The sequence below is a fragment of the Orycteropus afer genome, unplaced genomic scaffold (genome assembly GCF_000298275.1).
Source record: "Orycteropus afer afer isolate SDZICR_OR568_19922 unplaced genomic scaffold, OryAfe1.0 scaffold00197, whole genome shotgun sequence".
Lineage (NCBI taxonomy): Eukaryota > Metazoa > Chordata > Mammalia > Tubulidentata > Orycteropodidae > Orycteropus > Orycteropus afer.
In genome coordinates, this window is record NW_006921784.1 from 5,572,966 (window position 1) to 5,589,338 (window position 16,373).

The 16,373-nt window shown below is 47.0% G+C and overlaps 1 protein-coding gene across 1 annotated transcript in view; it reads right to left on the bottom strand.

Moving 5' to 3' along the window:
• The window catches only part of ASCC2 (activating signal cointegrator 1 complex subunit 2), a 38,372-nt gene extending 23,079 nt beyond the window's left edge, over positions 1-15,293 (bottom strand). The window contains exons 1-5 of the mRNA XM_042781929.1: positions 15,204-15,293; positions 10,554-10,712; positions 9,808-9,978; positions 7,045-7,174; positions 1,624-1,691 (exon numbers count right to left, since the gene is read on the bottom strand). Coding sequence (XP_042637863.1) covers positions 1,624-1,691; positions 7,045-7,174; positions 9,808-9,978; positions 10,554-10,712; positions 15,204-15,284 — 609 coding nt within the window. The 5' untranslated portion in view covers positions 15,285-15,293. The remainder of the gene's footprint in view (positions 1-1,623; positions 1,692-7,044; positions 7,175-9,807; positions 9,979-10,553; positions 10,713-15,203) is intronic.
• Between the last annotated feature and the right edge of the window lie 1,080 nt (positions 15,294-16,373).

Here is a 16,373-nt window from a genome sequence, read left to right on the forward strand (position 1 = left end):
AAGCAGCTAGGGCCTCGTCCCTGCAGCCAGGCCTGCTTGGCCAGGTGGGGCCAGGTGATCCAGAAACTGCTTTGGCATGCATACCAGAGTCCCAAAGTGCATATACCAGTGTCTCAGCCAAGACAATGACCTTCCCAGAAAGCAGGGTCAGGGCGGAACAAGTGCAAGATGGGGAGGATAGGAGCAACCTTCATTATGGGATTTTGGTGACACAATGGTGACAAAATATATGTAAAGCCCCTAGAATCCTACGAATTTTATCTGACTGGACAGGCGATGGAAGCACATGGTAATGAACGTTTACAGACAGACATCTGGCAATGTATCACACATTTCTGCATCCCCTGCAGATGCCTATTTGTGGGATATATATTAAAATAAAAGATAAATTAACAAAGAGGGGAAAACAAAGCCCCTGGTAAAATCGTGAGAGTGCTCATCCTGCTGTCCTTATGGAAGCCAGCATGTAATGCTTATGAAAACCACCACAAGCACTGACTATCTCCTAATGGTGGGATTATGTTGTGGTTGTTAGGTGCTGTCAAGTTGGCTCCAACTCATAGCGACCCTGCGTACAACAGAACAAAACACTGCCCAGTCCTGTGCCAGCCCCACAATCCTTGCTATATCTGAGCCCACAAGCACTGACTATCTCCTAATGGTGGGATTATGTTGTGGTTATTAGGTGCTGTCAAGTTGGCTCCAACTCATAGCGACCCTGTGTCGCTATGAACAAAACACTGCCCAGTCCTGTGCCAGCCCCACAATCCTTGCTATATCTGAGCCCACTACTGCAGCCACTGCGTCACTCCATCTCGTTGAAGGCCTTCTTCTTTCCAATTGACACTCCACTTTACCAAGCATATAATATCCTTCTCCAGGGAATGGTGGAGGGTCAACGAAAGAGAGGAAAGCCCTCAAAAAGATGGATTAACATGGTAGCTGCGGCGATGGGCCAGGCATAGCAGGGATTGTGAGACTGGCACAGGACCGGGCAGTGTTTCATTCTGTTGTAAATAAGGTCACTATGAGTTGGAGATGACTCGATGGCACATGACAACAATAAATAACAAGAGAATGGTCCCTTCCAACACATGGCCAAAGTAGGTGAGATGAAGTCTGGCCATTCTTGCTTCCAAGGAGGGTGGGATTAAGGAGGGGGATATTAATCTTTCTCTTTTTCTAGAGTTTCCACAGTGAACTTCATTATTTTATAAAAACGTTTTGTACAAATATAAAGCTCTTATTACAAAGGAATATATCTCTTAGGAGTGTATCCTTAGAGGCAGATGGCAGTTGGCAAATAACACGAACACAATCTTGCAATACACACCACTGTTCCAAGGCATATATACTAATGTCTCAGATGAGACCACGACAAACGTTTTTTGCCTAAGAGCTGGACAGGCCTTTAGAGGTTAGTCCTATTCAAGAGGGAAAAAGGGCAGATTTGAAGGGTTATGGGGAGGGGTAGAATCAAGATGGTCTGGAGATAGTCTAGACAGAGAGATAGAGGAAATAAACATTTCTTCCTGGATTTTCCAGAAATGATAAGGACCACCACCAGGTGGGGGAGAGGGAGGGTCTGCTCGTGGTCCCTGGGGCAAGGTCAAGCACCAGTACCTGAAGAATGGTGGGGATGGTTTCATCCAGGTCATTATAGTAACTTGGCTGCTGGGTAAAGATGTTTCCTAAAAAGAGAAGAGAGTGGTGGGAATTGGGGAAAAGGGTGAGGGTGGAAAGGGCATGTTACAAATGGCTGCCAGCATGTTCTGCAACCTTTCACCCTTTCCTAAGCCCGTCTGCTCTAGGAGGAGTCCTGGCCTCAGTCCCTGCTGGCACTGAGCTTTGGCCTGGCCTAGAAACTTCCCCTGGGTGTGTACGTGGAGGGGGGCTGCGGGGGACCATGCTCAGCATAACTTAACCTTTTAAGCACCTCTGCCTAAAGAATCCTGTAAAAGACCAACCCTGGTCAAACCGGCTGGCCCTGCTGTACCCTGGGAGTGATCACACCTGGGCACCGTGCCTTGTATGACAGCATTGGCTTTGGAACATCCAGGAAAATTAGGAGATAGGATCTCTATGCTCAAGAAATGTGGATGCTATAATCCAAGACTCCTGCCAGGTCATGCTTCCAAAAATGTGAGCAGATTCCAGGGAGAAATCTTTTAGGAACTGCCCTTGCTCTTTGCTTCTGCACATGCTAGCCCCACTCATCTGTCCTACTCCACGGTGAGAGGTCTGGAGGAGCCTGGACATGGATTTGCCAGCACGCTGGGGGAGGTGTTTCTAGAAAATGAAGCTCCTCTGTGAGTGTTCACTATCCTCCAGGTGCTGGTGCTACACGTGCGTAGGTTAGAGCATATGGGAACTGGAACGGAGAGCAAGTGTTCTCGCCATGCACATGCTGGACGAGGGAGGGGAGGCACAGCTAGCTGGGAACAGAATGATACGAAATGCTGGTGCCCTGAAAAAGATGCCAGGGTTCTTGGTCCCCCCTGTAATCCTGACATATAAGGCCAGCTAACTGGCTGCTAATCAGAAGGTTGGCAGTTCAAACCCACCAGCTGCTCTGGGGGAGGAAGATGAGGCAATCTACTTCCTTGGAAACCCAATGGGGATCGCTATGAGTTGGAACTGACTTGATGGCAGTGGGTTTACTTGTCTGGATGGTCTGAACTCTAGGTCTCCTCTGACTTGGGGCAGGCCTGTCCTTGGTTACATTCCTGATAACACTGTAGCCCTCATCCACACACCCTGGAGGACTTGAAAATGAATGAGATGAAAAGCCAGATGGAGTTGAGTTGAGTGAGTCAGTAAATTACTAGGTGTTGGACGGACTTTCCATAAACACCTTCCTGGATGCCACTTGCTTCCTTGATTCCACAGAAAGCTGAGTTTTACCTGCATGAGCCTGCTCGGTACTGCCCACCTCCAGATGGGGGCTGTCAGGGCAGACCATCTGTGCCCACTTCCGACTCCTGAGAGGCAAGCTGTGTCCCTATCAACCTCTGCTCTTCCTTGTAAAAAGCCTCCTATTGTTATCCTCATGGTCAAGTCCAGACGCCTGGGCACAGCACAAAGGGCCCTGTAGGATCTGGCCTCTGCCGCCACCTCCGCTACCTTCTCCCCACCCCCTACAACGTATCTTCCCTTGAACCATCTTCAACCTCAGAGAACAAGCCCCGGCCCCTTCGTCTGCCTGGAGTGACTCCCTAGTGCCAAGTGCACCATAAGCAGGTGTCGCTTTTTCCAGGCTGTGCGTCCTGGGAACAAGGACTTCTCCCACCATCATGCCACTTTACCATTTGCAGCAGCCCACTGGGCTGCCTCCCTCACAGGAAGACCCTCACAGGCAGGGCCACACTATGCTCCCCACCACAGCCCGACCACCTGGCCTGGCCCGGTGGGCAGGCAGGCACTCTCACAGTCCTTCCAGTACTTGAGTAACATGTCACATGTTCCAGCACAGATTAAATGTCACAATCCTTGAGGTCTCTGGAGTCCCTATCTCTCCTTATCTGATTCCAGTGACAGTGAAGATTTCTCTGACTTCTGATCTCTTAACAAAATAACAGAAAGGCAGGGGAAAGCAATGGCATCCATTTAAATGTCTGCTGTCTGACTAATGTGGATCAGATGCCCAGGGTGAGTGAAAGGTACTGCCAAATAGATCAGGGTGGTCAATGATTTACTCTGATTTGCAAAACAGCTCCAAAAGAGTCTAATTGACAGGCCCTGATTTCAAAATTACACTTGTTGATTCACAATACCAGCTTTGAGGTTTTGGGGGGGACCAACATGGGATTTCCAAGGCTATAATCTTCATGGAAGCAAAGCCCCCCTCCCCTCCAGCCCAACGGGCAGGGTAAGGACAGGGCTTCTGACCACAGGACCCTCGGTCTGTTCCTCCTCCCCTCCCCTCCCCGCCAGCCTCCTTACAGCCCATCTGCTCTCCCCAGGAGCTGCGGCAGTGTAGGAAGAGAAGGCTGCCCATCTCCTTGCTGTGCTTTCTCCTCAAGGGCTGGGAAGAAGGTCTGGGGACAGGAGGTAATGCCTGCAGGCCCCTTTTCTGCTCCCCACACAGCAAAGGGGCACCTGATGGCCTCACCTCTTTTCTGCAACTGCTCTCTGGCAGCTGAAGAGGTGTTCTCCTTAACAAGCCAGGGAGAATTTTTGATCTGCAGTCTGAGAACACCCTAACATACCCCAAAACATATTAGGGGGGTACAATCTATCAGGGGGTACTTTTTTGCCTGGAGAGAAGCTCCTTCTCATTCTCGAAGGGGTCGATGAACAAAGATTAGGGACTCTGACAACAGGTAGAGCTGTCCTGCTGCACCCTTGCCACCTGGAACTATAGAAAGCAAGCTCCTTGTACTCAACACATACACTACAGACCTCGTCTCTACTCAGAGCTCTTCCTCCACCTCCTGACAAACCCTCTTTCTGCAACTGACACGAATTGTCTCTAGAATTCTTAAGACTTCTCCCTCCAGCTCACCTCACCAAGCCCTGCTTTACTCTGCCTTTGTGGTGCCCTGTCCCGCTCCAACACCCAACCAGGATCTGTCTTTCAAACCCACACTGAAGCCTTAGCTTCCCACAAGGCTTCCCACCTCCATCCCTCCCGACCTGCACAATGCCAGAGTAACCTTGTTCCCAGACGGCTCCTCACCCTGCTCCCAGCTCCTCAAAGGCGCCCATGGCATCGAAACAGGGAGAGCTCACACTTACCAAGTGCTTGGAACATGACAGGCACATCACTTCCACTACCTCATAATGATTTCCCAGAGCCATCCCATTTTTTCAGATACGAAAATGAGGTTTATAGTGGTTGTTACAAATTAAAAGTATTCCCCCAAAAAATATGTGCTGTAAATCCTAACCCCTATACTTGTTAACCGAAAGGAGCTCTGGTGGCACAGTGCCTAAGGCATTTGACTGCTAACCAGAAGGATGGCAGTTCAAACCCACCACCTGCTCCATGGGAAGACGTGGCAATCTATTTCTGTAAAGATTTACCACCCTGGAAACCCAATGGGGATCATTATGAGTCAGAATTTACTTGATGGTTTTTTTTTTTTGGATACCTATTAATCAGGAGCTCTGGTGGTATAGAGGGTAAGGTATCTGGCTGTTAACAAAAAGCACAGTTGTTCAAACCCACCAGACACTTTGCAGAAGAGCAATGAGGCATCTGCTTCCGTAAAGATTTATAGCCTTGGAAACAAAGGGGGTCTCTATGAGTTTGGAATGGACTTGATGGCAGTGAGTTTGGTTTCTTCTTTTTATACCTGCAGTTATAATTCCATTTGGGAATGGGTTTTCTTTGTGATGTTAATGGGACAGTCTTAGTGTAGGGTGTATTTTAAATCAGTCTCTCTCTTTTTTTAAGTCAATGTCTTCTGAGATATAAAAGAGATCAAACAAGTAAGCGAGTAGCAGAGATGGGGGAAGAGAGATGTCAAACCACACGAAGCTCGCCCGGGAGCAGAAGCTTCAAAGAGACAAGGACTTTGCTCATAAGCTAACAGAGAGAGAAAGTCTTTCCCTAGAGCCGGCACCCTGAACTCAGACTAGTTTGTGAAGGCACCCATTTGTGGTATTTCTCTAAGAAAGTGCTTAACTGACTTGGTCAATGGGACACAGCCAGGAATAAGCTGGAGTGTGAATCAGGCCGTTCAACTTGTGAGCCTGCCCTTCTTAACCACCCAGCAATACTGCCCCCCCACGTACTGTAGCCTGGCGAAGAACCTTCCCCAGTCTGACTCAACTTCCTCCTCCTCGTGCCTCCGCTGCCACCCTCTCGGAATGCTCCACTCGAAGCAGGCTGGCCTAAGAACTGCTCCTCGAACAATCGTGCCTACTTTGGCTCACTTACCCCGTTCCTTCAGCCTATAGTAAAATTGTAAGTTTTCCCTTGAGAAAACAGAGAAATGAAGCGATGATCAGGCAATAAGCAGATTTAAGTAAGAAATAAGAGGTTGCTCCAATGAAAAGGCTTGATACTAACTTCCATATACATCTAAATATACTTTTTTAAATGCACAGAAAAAAAGACTAGAAGGAAAGAACATAGGTGACAATAATGGCTGTCTCTGGGAGAAGGATTTTACTAACTGCTTTCCTGATTCTTGATATTTTTATATTCTTCTAAACTTTTCTACCTTAACATACAGTCAAGCAAGCAAGCAAGGCTACCTCAAGGGATGACTGATGTCTGGAAGGTTGTGTCCTACAGTCTGAGTGAGCAGGATTGGCAGGGGTGTCTAGGAAGGCATGTCTCCATCATGGCTCCTATCCAAGCTGAGAGTCACAGAGGAATCTGCTGGGGTTGCAGCATCCCTATAGTGCTTCCATTTCTGATAGAACCTTCCAGCTCACTGCCTTCGGCTGGGATCCGAAGTCCAACCCTTTGACAAGCCAAGAGCTCTGCCCTCATCTGCTCTCAGCAACAATGCAGGTCGGACATCTCTGATGCCGGTTCCAACATCTCTTGAAATAGGGAGTGGCAAAGAACAAGAGCTCGGAGTCAGGCCTACACAGCATGACTCCTGGCTTGGCCACTTATCGGCCATGTCCTCTCAGGCAACTCTCTGCCACTGAACCTGTTTCCTTATCAGAGAGGGCACTCATCTCTTGGGTCAGAGTGAGGAACCAACTGAGATAACTTTTGTACAATGCTGGCCCCCTGTAAACACTCAATAATGGCTATTACTGCTTTCTTATTCCTGTCTCCCAAGTAAACATCCCCATTCCTTTAGCTGTTTGACACATGGCCTAATTCAATGACTCCAACATCCTCAAGGACAGGAACTGTATGTTACACATTTTGGTGTCCACTCCCCCACTCACATGCCTCACTTCTATCTCAGCTGACACTCATGTATCTGTCAAGAGACTTGCAAGCACCACTCCCCCTCCCACCCCACTGCTGCCCTGACCCCCTTTGCACCCACCTAGGTGCCCACCTCTGGAACCTCTAGTTTGGCACATGAGGGCCATCTCTGGGCCACCCGCCAGGCCCTGCTTCCTACCAACCTATCATCTTCTGGAGCAGTGGCGAGTTGCCTTTTCCAAAGAGCACGCAGAGGTCCAGGATCTTTGGGATGTCGAACAGGAAGTTATTGTAGATGATTTCTCCAAACACAGAAGGGGAAATGAAGTGATCCTAGAAAAAGTGCAGAGGGAAGGATGAGAGCCTTTCAACAGGCACGTGCATTAGAAATGAGAAAACCTTCCAGTCCATCAACAAGGTAACAAATGATGGTCCATCTGTACCATCAAATGGCTGAACCTCACATACTGACCTGGGGCAGCATCCACTCTGTATTTTAATGTGTGTGTGTGTGTGTGGGGGGAGCAAACTATAAAACAGTTGGTTGGGGACTCATTCTGAGGTGTGTATGGGTAAATAAGCATGATATCTGGATTGCTTTAAAATACTCCAGGAAAAAAAAAAAAAAGGAAAATCTAGGTGTGCCTGGAAGATAAAACAAGATGAACACAATGCTGGTAACTGTTAAAGCTGGGCCACGAGTGCACAGGGGCTCATCATACCTTTGCATGTGTTTAAAGACTTTCGTACTTAAAAAGTATTTTTAAAAAAGCAGGCTCCTATATGGTAACTCTCAGTACTCACTGCTCAATTTTTCTGTGAAACTAAAAGTACTCTAAAAAAATAAAATCTATTAAAAAAAAAAAAAGCAAGATTCTATGTTTGTCTGTTCATCTGGAGCAATGGCAGAAGCAGGAAAACCAGGAATAGGAGGAGGGTATGGAATACGCTGCTAATTGCCTCCATGAATAGCTGCCTCTTTTGCCATGAAACCAGAACTGGATGATGCCCGCTATTATTACTGAACATTCGGATCCAAGATTCTAGAGCAGAATCCTGATCAAAAGGGAGAAAATGGAGAATAGAATTTCAAATTCTCATGGATTCTAGACTTTCTGAAGCCATGGGAGCTGGATAAATCCCTGAAACTACTGCCCTGAGATAATCTTTAAAACTTAAACCCAAAGTATCCCTGGAAGCCTTCTTAAAAACAAACAACAGTTTAGCTAAACTAGTTAAAAGTATCTTCCCTGAGCATTATGCTTTTTAAGAACTATCTATATGGGGTCAAAATGATAACAGCAACTCAAAAGATTAGACGGGAACCTTAGGGGGCAGTGAGTTTATGTTAATGGAGGAGGAACAACTCAGAAAAGGAGGGTGAGAATGGTTGCACAACTCAGAGTGTAATCACCGTCACTGAACTGTACACGTAGAAATGGCTGAATTAGTGTACGTTTTGCTCTGTATATTCTCAGTAGTACGACAAAATATAGGTACCCAGTTACAAAGGAGCTCTGGTGGTGTAGTACCTAAGGCATCTGACTGCTAACCAGAAGTTGGTGGTTCAAACTCACCAGCCATTCCGCAGAAGGAAGACTGGGCAATCTACTTCCGTAAAGATTTACTGCCTTGGAAACCCAAAGGGGGTCAGGTCAACTATGAGTCAGACTCTACTAGATGGCAGTGAATTTGATTTTCGAGTTTTACCCAGTTACAAACAAGGTCTGCTGCTAACTGTCTATTTAAGTGGCCCTTGTGGGTGAGTAGGAACCGATGCACACAGTTCTTATTTAGCCTTACTTCAGTGCAAGAGAAGGCGCTCTGCTGGTCTAGTGGTTAAAGCACTGCACTGCTAACCCAAAGCCCAGTGGTTCAAACCTATCAGCTGCTCTGTGTGAGAAAGATGTGGCAGTCTGCTTCTATGAAGACTGACACCTTGGAAACCCTATGGGGCAGTTCTACTGTGTCCTATAGACTCACTATGACTAGTCAACTTGATGGCAGTGGTTTTGGTTTTGGTTAGTCCAAGAGAAAGCGCTCTAGTGGCACAGTGGTTAAGCGCTTGGCTGCTAACTAAAAGGTTTGAACCCACCAGCCACTCTGCAGGAGACAGATACAGAAGTCTGCTTCTATGAAGATTCACAGCTTTAAAAACTCTATGGGGCAGTTCTCCGCCTTACAGTGTCACTATGAGTCAGAATCAACCTGATGGCAGTGAGTTTGGGTTTTGTTTTTAGTGGGAGAAAAGGCTCAAAGCCTTTTCAATGATTTCAAAGCTGCATATGCAGTGATGAAGAATTCATTGAGAGCAGGAGTTGGTTCAACTGTCTCAAAGTGAGGGCAAATTTACATAACATTAAAAGGCAAGCAGGAGCTGTCCCTAAGTCTGACGTTTGTAACCTAGGGACTGCCTGTAAATTTGTTTAAAATCCTATTTTTGAAATAACTTCACACACATATATATACAAACACACTGAAAAGAAGAAAACATTCCTGAAGGAGCATGCCCCTTCCAAGTGGTTATTTCGGTGAGGAGGGAATTCTGTGGCTGGCCTTCACTGTTGACTTACTGCTGTAATGCTGAAATTGTTCAGAGACAGCGTTACTATTTTAAAAGTCAGGAAGAAAGAGACAGTAGACTTTTGAAAAGCACATAAAAGTTTCTTTAAAAACTCAGAATCAGTGTTCCCATCCTGTGACGCACGATAAAAGTGCAGTCACACGTCAACTGGCAAAGAGCCTTCGGCTCCCACTGAAGAGAACACTGGGTGTAACACAGACCTCCAGGTGAATGAGAGAATAAGGGCTGAGGCACAGATTTCCGCCCTAATGGTGGGAATAAAGGCTGAGGGGAGACAAAGAGGAAACTCGATGCTTCCAGAGCCTTAATTCCCAGGGGTGGCGAGTCTGGGACAGAGGTGTTGGGTATCAAGTGGTGACCTGTCACAGGATCAGGGCCTTACTTTGGATTCCTTGTGAGTGGACATGCGGAGGAAGGTGAGAAAAACGCTTCGATGGAGGTGCTTCTGCAAGTCAGCAACCTCAGGGCCTGGGGCCACCCACTCATCAAATTTCCGGGGGACATAACGAAGGTAGGAGTCCAGGCACTTCTGCAGGGTCTCGTCAAAGATAACCTAAGTCAGGAGACAGGAGAGCAAGGGTTTACCTCTGAGGCCTGAGGGCTTGCAAATGTAGGAGCTCACGGCCCATCAGCCCTGGCCTATGGCAAACACTTCAATCCCTGGGGACCAAGGAGTTATGAATGAGCCAAGGGCTAAACACAATATTCTAAAAATGACACTTTGGAAGGAGTTCTATAAACATCATTACGATTGCGACATTAAGACAGCACAATCCAAACCACAATTTGTTATTAAGGATCCAGTGTAAGAAGTAAGACAAAAAAAGTAACTCCTGGGAGGAAAAATAAGGAGCTCTGGTGGCATAATGGATAAGGCATTTGGCTGCTAACCAGAAGGTCAGTGGTTCTAACTCACCTGCTGCTCTGCAGTGGGAAGACGGGGCGATCTACTTCCATAAAGATTTACCACCTTGGAAACCTAATGGAGGTTGCTATGACTCAGAACTGACTTGATGGCAGTAAGTTTGTTTGTTTGTTTTTTGGGAGGCGGGTGGAAAAATACAACAGCAACCAACCAACAGCATGTCAGTGCACTTTGTCTTAGTGTTAATTTTGATGAAATGTTACCTGGCACCAGAATTTATCGTGAGGCAAAGCCAGAAGCCAGTCAAGGTCGTTGACTATGAAGGTGGCACGTTCCAGATACTCCTCCACAAGGGTGGGAATGTTGTCTTCAGGGGGCGGTTTGTATAACACAAAATACCGGTCTGCCTTCTGCTCGGGGTGCTACAGATCCAAAAACCACATGTTAACGTGGCAGAGGTTAGTCAGCGAGGGCCCATTTGCCAACCCACAGTAATGACAACACTTGGCTGTTCCCACCGGTGACCCCCAAGGGAGCTTTTAAGCATAAAGGATCGAGTGTATTTCACAAAGAGGGCATGGTTGCTTCCAGGGAACACTCGGCAGTCAGTGGAAGACACGATTTTGAAGAGTATTTAATGATGCAGGGCAAGGTTAAGCAGAAAAGAAAAAAGCAGGCTTTTTAATACAACCAGTTTTTTGTTTTTTTCAAAGTATATATATTGAACACAGTCATACACTGGTATAATTTTTCAAAAAAGAAGTGGGGAATTACACCAAAAAACTAATAGCAGGTATCTCTGAAAGGTGGGATTATGGCTTAAACATATTTTCCAATTTTTCTAAACAAACATATATTACTTTTTAAATTGATTTTCAATTACACAAGCATCTTTTCTTTCAAAAATTTCAAATAGTACAGAGAAGGTGAGTCACCTGGGACCACAGCCTACTGGAAGTAACCACTCATCATCCAGTATATGCACGCAGATCTTCCTGGGCATTAATGTTGAGTCTCTTGTTTTTCATTCTCATGCAAATAGCATCATACTGTATGTATCATTACATTATGTATGTTGTACCCTTTTTATAATTACAAAAAAGCTCTGGTAATTTTCTTAAAGAAAAGATTCTAAGCAACTAACTGAAGGTCTCAGAGTCATCAGTTCTCTTCCAACCCTTACCTTGCTTGCCATGAACAAATCCTACTTTGTTCACCATAAAGAGGAGCTGATGAGCTCAGTTTTCTCCTCTGACTACATAAGGGCTGCTTTCTCTGGGGGAAGTGGTTACAGGAGGAAGGCCAGGCAACATCTCAGCTGTTATCAACCATAATCCACCTACTTCCAGGACACAGGAAAGACCTTTGCAAGTACTACCTCTGCCTCTCCTGTCTAATGCAAGTTTTCAAACTGGACTTTTGTAGCTCCACAAGACTTCCTTGGGGGCCGCCTATCAGGTAAGTCTTCAGGACTCTCTCCCAATGAAGCCAGAATTTATATAGTGGGGTTCCAGGTACAGATCTGTTTGAGAAAAAAGGTATTCTGCTGATTGAAACCAGTTAAAAACCACTATCTAGAGGCTAACCTCATCTCCTTGGCCTTCAAGCTCTGCTCTACTCCAATCTACCAACACCTCACCTCTCAGGCCAGCTTGTCACTTTCCTCTGCCCCCTAACATAGACGACACCCTCCCTCGAGATGCTACCTTCCCTAAAGTCCTGCTAACACACACGGGGAACCTGCTGTGCCAGGTGCAGTGGAACACGTGCAGAAAGCATCCAGAGCTCACAGTGCCCACATTGCAGACAGAAGATGCACACAAACCACCCAATGAGCACAAAGCAGAGGAACCGACCACTCAAAGCCTAGCAGAGGGACACGGGGGTGCAGATGGGAATGAACTACAACTGGAGGATGAAGGACAGCTTCCCAGAGCAGGCGGCATCTGGCCTGGGCCTTGGAGGATGAGGATTTTTGGATGAAGGAAACAGCATTTTTACGCAGGAATGAAAATGAGTCAGCGTAACTATGGCACACATTGCACTGGGCGGTGGGAGATGGATTGGGAGGGAGAGAGTGCTGGAACGGTGATGACAAAGCCACCACTTATTGACGACCTGCTGCATGCCAGCTGCTGACTAGACATGTCCACAACCTTTCCCCCCTCCCCCAAATCTACAATTATGCAAAAGGGAGACAGTACCCTCCCCATTTTACAGAGGAGGAAATGAAAATTCAGTAAGGTTCAGGAACCGTCCCAAGGTCACAGGCAATAAGGAAGCAACTGGGCAGGATTTGAACCAAAGCTTATACTGCAGACCTACCAGACAACCTACAGTTATCCGTGTGCCACCCTAGCCTCACTTTGTCCTTCTGACCCCAGCTCTGATCTCACCTCTTTCAGAAAGCTTCCCTTATTCCCACTCCAGACTGGTTTAGGGGTTCACTCCGTGCCCACCCTACTGTAGACTTGTAGACCTGCATCAGAGCTGTCTGCTCTCAGATCAGTGGCTGCTGGTGACAGGGAGAGTGGGGAGGGTACATCATAAAGGGGCACAAGGGAACTTTCGGGGGGAGTGGAAAGGTTCATTGTTTTGATTATGGCGATGGTTTCATGGGTGTGTGTATAGGCCAAGACTTAACGAAACTGTGTACTTCAAATGTGTGCAGTTTATTGTCCTTAATTATACCTCAATAAAGTTTTATTAAAAAAAGGGCCTGCTTTCTTATCTCTCCCCCACCAGCCTGTAGGTATCTAGAGGAAAGCCTTGATTACCACAGCATCCCAAATCCCAATGACAGTGCCTGGCATAATGAAGATTTTCCATACATATTTGCAAGCTATTTAAAGGGACGAAAGGAGGTAATGGAGGGCCAGATCCTGCCAAGGTCTCTGATGGACCCTGAATGCCAAGCTCAAGAGTACTGGCTTTATTCTGCAAAGACGCAGAAGGGGGCTGCATGGAAGATTTCAGAGTAGAGTTACAGCAGGACGCAGCTGTGTCCTCTCTCCTGCCCAAGTCCCATGTCACCCTTCAAGCCCAGGTAAGGTCCTACCTGCTCCATGAAATGTTCCTTCTGAACATTTTCTGTTCATTAAACTTCTATTCTATTGACCTTGATTATTGCTAAGAGGCTGTTCTGTACATTCTCCAAATGCCCAACTTGAGTCTTGTCTTCTTCAAGAGTCCACTCACCCCTTCTGGCCAAACACTGACTTTCTTTTGGATCTTCAACAGCGTGAAGTATGTGCTGTGTGCACAGTGACTATTCGATAAACACAAGCCCCATCTACCACTCTGCAAACACAGTATGGTGGTTGCCACTGCCTAAAGATCTTCTTGCCCAAAGTCAAGACTAAAGGGATAAATGTAGGGTGGGTTCCTAACTCAGGACAACTTTCAGGAGCACCCTGTGGCCTGCAGAGTAACACTTCAGATTGACCAAGATGACCCCTCAATTGGGCAGCTGTCTCCCTCAGCTTGTCCCTCTTCCTACCCGTTGATCAATGCTTCTATTACTGTCATTATTATCATACCCAAACCCAAAAAGCCAAACTTACTGCTGTTGAGTCAAATCCGACTCATAGTGACCCCCCCCCTTGGGCTTCCGAGGCAGTATCACTACAGAAGTACATTGCCCAATCTTCCTTCCGAGGAGTGGCTGGTGGGTTTGAACTGCCAGCCTTCTGGTTAGCAGTCCAGTGCCTTAGGCACTATGTCACCAGAGCTCCCCATCACTATCATAACTACCATTTATTGACTATTTCCTATGTTCCTGCCTGACCAATTCTCAGATATCTCCTTTAATCCTCACAAACACTGCACAACACTGGTTCTTCTATTACCCTTTTTGGATCCTGGGGCTTAGAGAGATTCAGAAACTTGTCCAAAGTCACATAGTCAAGTAGGTGTGAGATTTAACACCTAAGCCTGTGTTCTTTAATTCTGCTATCTTGCTTCCACCCTAAGTGACTTGTGGGTCCCATCCTGGCTCCCCAGCTTACCTAGTTCTCTGCCCTTCAACAAAATTTCTCTATTCCTTAGCTCCCTCACCTGTAAAAATTACCTACTTATAGGGCTGTGGTACAGCTTAGATGAGATAATCCAGGTGAAGTGTTTAGAACAGCTTGGCAGGGAGCACGTGCTCTATAAATGGGAGGTACTATTATTAGAGGGTAATTTAGGAAGTAATAAGAAGCCATCCAGAAGGCAGGATAAAATACCAAGCTCCTATTTCCCACGACTTTACTCAAGCCCCCAGAAAATACTTCCTCCCACCTTGCTCCAGTAAGCTCATATTCTTGGGAAAACAACAAGCAGCTATGGGGACTCCAGTCCCTGCGTCTGTCTCCTTCTTCAGCAGCCTGGCACCTCTCCATGACTCTAATCTCTCTGCCACTGGTAACCGGCATGTTCACAGCCTCCGTTTTCAGTTTCACAAACCCTGCTGGAGGCTCTGGACATGGGCTTCTTACCCAGTGGAGATAAAAGTAGGGCCCAAGCTCTGAAATCAGGGTCCTCACCAAAGTGTGGGGAGCAGCTTAAAGGTTCTGAAAACATCCTGCCTGAAACCTGAACGATGCCCCCAGGATCAAACCCCTATCCTGCTTCAAACTGGATCCGCTGCCAGGCCAGCTCAGCTCAATCAGAACTGCCACCCACCTCTTAGTCAACGTTAAATGCTTTGAGGGGACGGTATGCGGTGGCGACATGGGAAATACTGCTCAAACTCAAACTCAGAAGGAAACTTCTTTACTGGGCCTGGAAGGACTTATGGTATCCCAGCTACTGAATTACCAGCCAAGGCCCTCGGGTCATTCTTGGTACAGATAAGGAAGGAATTTACTTTTTGCTTCTGAAATTGCAAGCAAGATAATATCGAGCTGAAGGGCCTCAAGGCACCGGCTCACCAGAGCTGGTGAAGTCCTCAGCTTTCCTGTCTTCGGGTCCTTGTGGGTGATCTGGAGTTCGTCCAAAGGCAGAGCTGGCATTGTGCTGTGTGACCCCTCCTGAAAGGAATATGGTTGGGAAGAAGAGAGTAGGCACCCAGGCTCCCAGGGGCAGGGGCCTGCTTAGGGCTGCTTCCTGAGCCCAGAGAGAAACTGCAACCTCAAGCCGGGCTCTGGACTTGGGCCTCATTTACATACATAGCAATTCAGAGTGAAATATTTTTTTTTTTTTTAACTTTATTCTACTTTTTCTTTTTTTAATTTGTATTGTGATTTGGGTAAAAGTTTACAGAGCAAATTCTTTTTCCATACAGCAGTTCAGACACATTTTGTTTCATGACATTGACTGCAATTCCCCACAACGTAGCAGCTTTCTGCCCACTTCCTCTTTGTAGTTACCTCTTCACTGTGTCCTCTTTTCTAACTCACAGTGACCCTACAGGGAAGGTTTCCAAGGCCATAAATCTTTATGGAAGCAGACTGCCCACCACATCATTTTCCCACAGAGCGGCCAATAGGTTCTAACCACTGACCTTACGGGTAGCGGCCGAGCACTTTAACCACAGTGCCACCAGGGCTCCTTTAAAATAAAGTACCTAGATGTTCTGGTAGCATAGTGCCTAAGGCATTTGACTGCTAACCAGAAGGCTGGCGGCTCAAACCCACCAGCCACTCCCTGGAAGGAAGACTGGGCAATCTACTTCCATAGAGGTACCGCTTCAGAAACCCAAGGAGGGGTTGCGGGTATACGACTCAACGGCAGTGAGTTTAACTAGAGCTCCGGGTTTCCAGCCTCCGTGGCTTAGGTGAAGACAGGGCCCAGGTCTCTTGTCTCCCCCTGCCTCTCCTGTGATCAGCACGGGCCTGGCACAGAGGCAGCCTCATCAAATGTCTAATGAACCACTGAATAGCAGGGTTCTCCTAACTCTAACCAGATTTTCAGCTTTTTGAGAGTGGGAGATATGGGCCTTTTCTCACTTGTAAAACTAAACCAAACTCACTGCCACTGAGTTGATTCCAATTCACGGTGACACCCCCCCCCCCCAACTGGGTTTCTGAGGCAGTAAATCTTTACGGAAGTAGATTGCCTCATCTTCCTTCCCATGAGTGGCCGGTGGGTTTGAACCACCA